At 38.9% G+C, this 7,209-nt stretch overlaps 1 protein-coding gene across 2 annotated transcripts in view; it reads left to right on the forward strand.

The window, feature by feature from the left end:
• Window positions 1–7,209, forward strand: part of USP32 (ubiquitin specific peptidase 32) — a 173,958-nt gene that overhangs the window by 142,467 nt on the left and 24,282 nt on the right. For both annotated transcript variants that reach the window (XM_060203891.1, XM_060203892.1), the window contains exon 27: window positions 1,026–1,210. In XM_060203891.1, the coding sequence (XP_060059874.1) occupies window positions 1,026–1,210 (185 nt within the window). The remainder of the gene's footprint in view (window positions 1–1,025; window positions 1,211–7,209) is intronic.

Below are 7,209 nucleotides of genomic sequence, written 5' to 3' on the forward strand. Positions count from 1 at the left end.
TGCACCTGGTCAAGCATACATAGTACCATGCACAAGACCCTGGTTCAAGCCCCTACTGCCCACCTGCAAGGGAGAAGCTTCACAAGTGGTGAAGCATGTCTGCAGTTATCTCTCTTTCTCTTTCTCTTTCTCTCTCTCTCTCTCTCTCTGTCTCCCCACCCCTCAATTTCTTTCTGTCCTATCTAATAAAAGAAAAGGGGAGGGGAATAACTACCAGGAGTAGTGGATTCATTGTGCAGGCACTAAGCCCCAGCAATAGCCCTGGTGTTGATAGTAATAATAATAATAATAATAAATGAGGTGGAACTGTTCCCACACGCTAAGTGAAAAAGGAATCCAGAGCAGTGAAATCATACATGTGTAAGCCTTCAGTGCTGCAAACAACAACAACAATAATGATAATAAACGAAAGGGAGAAATTTTTTAAAAGAAAGAAAATATTCAATGTTGATATAATCCAAGATAGACAACAGCTCTAACACTAGTGACACCTTAACCTTTTTAATTACTCCACTTTAACCCATTGTCTTCATATTCATAAGGATAATCTTATAGTTTAAAAGAATACCAACGGGGGCTGGGTGGTAGCACAGTGGGTTAAGTGCACATGGAGCAAAGTGCAAGGACTGGCATAAAGATTCCCGGTTCAAGCCCCCGGATCCCCACCTGCAGGGGGGTCACCTCTCAAGCGGTGAAATTGGTCTGCAGGTGTCTATCTTTCCTCCTCTCTGTCTTCCCCTCCTCTCTCCATTTCTCTCTGTCCTATCCAACAACAACATCAGCTCTGACAATAATAACAACCACAACACTGGCAACAACAAGGGCAACAAAATGGGAAAAATAGTCTCCATAAGCAGTGGATTCATGGTGTTGGCACCAAACCCCAGCAATAACCCTGGAGGCATAATAATAATAATAATACCAATGAATAGTTTGAGAATATTATGATTTCTATTCTTGGCAATTTTATAAAGAAAAGGAATTATCAGAGTCTGTCTCCTCAGCTCTCTTTTGTTTACATACAGATGAGGACAGAACTGTATTTCTTGTCATCTCAGAAGAATCGTCCTAGCCTCTTTGGAATGCCACTGATTGTTCCATGTACTGTGCATACCCGGAAGAAAGACTTGTATGATGCAGTTTGGATTCAAGTATCTCGATTAGCCAGCCCACTTCCACCTCAGGAAGCTAGTAACCATGCTCAAGACTGGTGAGTTCAGGATGACTGATCAGCCTAAAATGTCATTTCCAAACTCTAAAGGAAAATATTCTATTTCTTTGTGTTTTGTAGGAACCCATTACATGTAAGGTTAACCACTTTTGGAAACCATCCAGAGAGAATATCATTCAACCATTGGTTGATAGTTGTATCAGTCAGCCACTTTTGGATAGGAGAGGCTGTAACTTTAAAGAGTATCACCTAGACATTCTAGTATCTAACAAACCCATTTTATAATCTCTTGGCCTTGATCTCTTCTGCTCATATTTTATCTACTTCAGGTAATATCCTTGATCTTTTTTATTACAAAAGAATAGAATATGAATTCACCAGGAAATTTGTATCATTTCAACCCTGTAAGGTTCAGAATGGAAGTAACAGTGTGTATATCCATACATGAACTCTAAAAAAATATCCTGGCTTAGTAAATAATTCATTTGGGTTATGTTCAGACCTTGTCACTTAAGCATGGAATAGCCATATAAACACAGGTAAATAAAATGCTTATACTGTTTCTTTTTCATTCCTTTTACCAATGCTTGAATTGGATTTGTAAATATTTTTACGTCTATCATTAGAATTACAATGCCTTTATATCTCAGTTTGATTGCAGATAAGCTTGTTATCAAGGTACAACTGAGAGTTCTGCTTTCATGTTAACCAAGTAAAGATGTCATCCTTGCTGAGGTTATTTGTTACGGTGTGAAGTGTTTTTTTTTTTTTTTTGCCTCCAGGGTTATTGATGGGACTTGGTGCTGACACTATGAATCCACTGCTCCTGGGGACCATTTCTTTTCTCCTTTCTCCCTTTCTCTCTCTCTCTTTCTTTATCCCTTCCCTTTTTTTTAATAGGACAGAAAGGGGAGAGGGAAAGACACCTGCAAACCTGCTTTACCGCTTGTGAGGCAACCCCCCTGCAGTCAGTGAGCCAGGCGCTGGAACCGGGATCATTGTGTGGTCTGTGCACTTATCCAGTGCACCACCACCCGGCCCCCATCTAAGATCTCTTTATAATTAGATTAAACCCAGATGTTTGTTCTTCTAGAAAAGCTATAAATAACTGATACACAGGTTACTAGTTGAAGAGTTGTGTTAACTAAGAATGACAAGCATTTCAAAGTTAAATTTGAAATGAAAGTAACTGAATAAAAGGGCTTCATGTTGCCAATTAAGTAGACTCAGGAATAGCTCTCATGTTTTACATGCATGGGACTCCTGGCATCACATGATAAAGCAATAAAGACAACTGGAGTACAACTCCAGTTTGTACTCACTCACTTTCTCTCATTCTTGTTCTCTCTCACTAACTCATTTAAAAAAAAACAACTTTGTCATGCAGTGCATGTGACTTAGCTGGGAACATGGTCCCCACTGCACTGAAGGATGTTTCAGTGCTGTAGTGTCTCTCTTTCCATTTCTCTAGTGCTCTTTTTCTCTTTTAACCAGAGCACTGTTCAGCTCTGGCTTATGGTCATTCTGGGAATTGAATGTGGGGTCTCAGAACCTCAGGCATGAAAATCTTTTTTCCATAACCATTATGCTATCTCTGCAACCTTCTGTCTAAATAAAAACTCTATCCAGGAGTGGCGAAGCTCCTGTAAGGATAGATAATATTATTATTATTTTTTAAAGGGGGGGTTCTTTTTTTTTAAGATTTTATTTATTTATTTATTTATTTATTTATGAGAAAGATAGGAGGAGAGAGAGAAAGAGCCAACTATCACTCTGGTACATGTGCTGCCAGGGATTGAACTCAGGACCTCATGGTTGAGAATCCAGTGCCCTATCCATTGCACCACCTCCCGGACCACGATAACATGATTATTATATGTGATCTAATTAATACAAAACATTGACAGGGAGGCTAGGAGTAATGTGTTTGCCTCAAATGAATGAGGCTCTGTTTGATCTCCAGTATCACTTTACAAGTACATAAATTTTTTTTTCAAGACTTACTAATGAATTGTATATAGAGTATGTGAGAAAGAAGTTTGTGTTAGGATTTCAACCTAAGCAATTGTTTTAATTAGTAGCATCATGATGAAGTGAGGAAGACTGTAGAAGGTGTGGGGTTCAGCAAGAGATGAAAAAGAATTAAGTTAAAAATATATTTTCTGTGGTCTGGGAGGTTGCGCAGTGATAAAGCTTTGGACTCTCAAGCATGAGGTCCTAAGTTTGATCCCTAGCAGCACATGTGCCGGAGTGGTGTCTGGTTCTTTCTCTCTCCTCCTATCTTTCTCATAAATAAATAAAATCTTTTAAAAAATTTTTTTCAACTTTCAAGTGGGAAGTAGACTTAAATATACTGTGCTGAAGATAAGAATATTAGTTTCATCAACAAATAATTGGTATTTAGAGCCACTACTGCAGCATCTTTAAGTGATACCATTCTGAGCACATTAAAGAAGATTAAAGATCACCCAAGATCTAATTTCTAAAGCACTCTAATGTTTAGATATTGATAAAAGAGAAAGAGAAAACGAAAAGAAATTAAGAAATAAAATAAGAAATAGCAAATGATAGAAGAAGAAAACCAGGAATACTCAGTGCCCCAGGGTTAACTGAAGGAAGTGTTTCAAGAAAGTATTAACCAAAAGCTGTACTGGACACAACAGAAGTTGAGTAAGAAGAGGACTAGGAATTGACCAGTAGATTTACTACAGTGGCATTCTTTGGTACTTTTAAAAGCTAGAGTAATTTCAAGGAAAAAATAACCTATTAAAAAGATAATCTGATTTCTTTCATAAGAATTTAATAGATGATTATAACCAAGTGGAACAAACAGTCCAACTGTCCATCAACAGATAAGCAAAGTGTGATATGTACACACAACTGAGTATTATTTAGCCAGGAAAAGGGATGGCGTTTTGACATATATCAAATATGGGCATTATACTAATGAAATAAGCTAGGTACAAAAGGTTTTGCTGTTATGGGGTATCTCACAAAGGTAAACAGGGATAGAAAGTTGATAAAAGGTTACTTGGGTTCTTAGGGAAGGGTGAGGAAGTTATTGCTTAGTGGGTTCAAATTTCTGCTTGGAGAATTTTTTTTTTTAATTATGGAGTGGTTCGGGGGTTGACACAATGAATAAAGCACAGGACTCTCAAGGATAAGGTGCTGAGTTCAATCCCTGCAGCACATGTACCAAAGTGATGTCTGGTTCTTTCCGTCTGCCAGTCTTCTTCATGAATAAATAAATAAATAAAATACTTTAAGAAAAAAATTCTGGAGATAGACGGCAGTGATGATTGCATAATATTGTGAGTGCATATAATGCCACTGAACCCTATACTTCAAAATGATTAAGTGGGGTATAATCCCTGAGTTTCATCCTTGCCACCCAGAAGGATAAATAAATAAATAAATAAATAAAATAGTTAAATGGAACAAGAAAGATAGCATGATAGTTATGCCTGAGGCACCAAAGTCCCAGATTCAGTTCCTTGCACAACCATAAATCAGAGCTGAGCAGTGCTGAGGTGGTGGGTACACCTCATAGTGATAGTTGTAATTGGGTTAATGAATATGAGAAAGGGGAATTCACTGTACAATCTCTGCTTTTGTGTTTATGTAAGTACATTTGAAAATTTAGTTTAAAGGGATGAATTCCTGATGTTGGGCATCTATACAAAGAGATGCTTATTTTGAGGATCAGTAAAGAAAAAAATGAGGATTTCAGAGTAGTGATTATCTTTTTGAGGCCCAACAATTTTTAGAATAGTGATACAAAAAGAGTCTCCCTGAGGCAGGGCTACAGAGTAGCAGCAGCTGCGTTTTTCTCCTCTCCTACATCAACTAGCAATACCAAAGGAGACCACCAGGGACCTCAGCAAGACAGAACTAGAACTACTTTGGGAACCCACCAAATCACCAGTGAGTGCAAACGCATGTGGCTCGTGGACAGAGAGGAGCCTAAGCAGAGATTCCTGGGGCTAAAGCCCATACCTACTCCTGAGAGGCTGGTAACAAGCCTGGCAGTTTGCCGGTTGAGACACCACTTCCACTCTGTTTTACCAACAAAAAGACTGCTGAAAGGAGGAGAGGACTCCTTTGGGGTTCACCAAATGCAACTGTGAGTCTCCATTGCTACTGCCCCTCAGAGGCTGGAGCAGCAGCCAGGAGGCCCTGTGCTGGCATTGGGGGACAGAGAACTGACCAGGAAACTCAGGAGAAGAGCTACACCCTAGTGGACTAGAGGTGGGGCTGTATAGTGGGAGCCTTTCCACATTGTTCTCCTGATGAATTGGGAGACACGGTGAATAACTGCCACAGAACCCACAGAGTATAAATAGGATTAGTTTGGAAACAAATTTGTTTGGAAGTAGTACTTGCAGCTTGGTTCTGGCTGTTGCCAGAGCAACTGAATTGATCCCAGGGCTTTGGATCCTTGGGCGTTGGAGTGTCTTTGCATAACCACTGTGCTATTTCTCCCCCACCCTGATTTATCTCTTGGTCAGGAGTGAGTGATTAAGCTAAAAAGCCTACTTATAGTTGAAAAAAAAAAAAAAAACACCCTCAAGCTCCCATAGCCTACAGAGAAGAAAAAGAACAACAACAACAAAAAAGCTTTAAGAGCCCCTGTGCTTCAACTATATATACAATGGTTAAACCAAGAAGAAACATTGGGGAAATTAACCAGAAAAAAAGCCCAGCTAAAAACCCACAGAGTTAGAAGCACAGATGAGGTCAACATTCACACACTAAGGAATTAGTCACAAGAGTGAGGAAGGAGTTTGAAAGTAAAGTCATCAGAAATGGGAAAACAACTAATGAGACTCTGAAAGAAAACACTCTCAACGTAATCAGAGAGCTGAAATAATTGAGCTAAGAGCACAACTAATTGAACAAGCTAATACAGTATCAGAACAGGCTAACAAAATAGCTGGAGCTACAAACAACAACAGAGGGGAGAGAGAATAAATAAGGCAGAAAACAGAATTAGCAAGACTGAAGATGAATTAGAGAAAACTGAGAAAGAAGTACGAGCTCTCAAAAAGAGTTCAAGAGATACTGAAAACAATAGAGACATGTGGGATGACTTCAGAAGAAATAATATATGCATTATTGGCTTACCAAAGGAAGAAAGAGAGGGAGGGGAAGAAAGCATTCTACGTGACATAATAGATGAGAACTTCCTAGCCTAAACAATAAAAGACATAAAGGTTCAAGAAGCCCAGAGGGTCCCAAACAGAATTAACCCAGAGTTAAAAACACCAAGATACATCATATTTAGAATGGAGAGGAATAAAGGCAAAAGAAAGGATCCTGAAGGCTGTGAGAGTCACCTACAGAGGAAAACCCATAAGATTAGCAGCAGACTTCTCCACACAAACACTACAGGCCAGAAGAGAATGGCAAGATAGCTATCGAGTGCTCAGTAAGGCTTTCAACCAAGGCTATTGTATCCTGCTAGACTCTCATTCAGACTAGATGGAGGCATAAAAACCTTCTCAGACAAGCAATAGTTGAAGGAATCAACTATCACCAAGCCTGCCCTGAAAGAAGTTCTGAAAGGTCTCCTATAAATAATCAGATCACCATAAATATGCCCTAAATCAGAACACTCTAAAATCTACAATAATGACATTAAAATATCTTCAATCTATAATATCAGTAAATGTCAGTGGCCTTAATCCACCTATTAAAAAGCACAGAGTAGGAAGATGGATCAGTAAACACAATCCAACCGTATGCTGTCTGTAGGTATCCTGCCTAACTCAACAAGACAAGTACAGACTCAAAGTGAAATGATGGAAAACTATCATACAAGCCAATGGACCCCCAAAAAGGGCAGGAACAGCTGTTTTCCTATCTGACACGATAGACCTTAAAATAAATAAAATGTAAAAAGATAGGGATCTGGTGGTGGGAATTGTGTGGAGTTGTACCCCTCTTATCCTATGATTTTGTTAATGTCTCCTTTTTTAAATAAAAAAAAAGATAGGGATGGACATTACTTAATACTCAGCGGATTCGTCAGTCAAGAG

This window comes from Erinaceus europaeus, chromosome 12 (genome assembly GCF_950295315.1).
Source record: "Erinaceus europaeus chromosome 12, mEriEur2.1, whole genome shotgun sequence".
In the NCBI taxonomy this organism is placed as follows: domain Eukaryota; kingdom Metazoa; phylum Chordata; class Mammalia; order Eulipotyphla; family Erinaceidae; genus Erinaceus; species Erinaceus europaeus.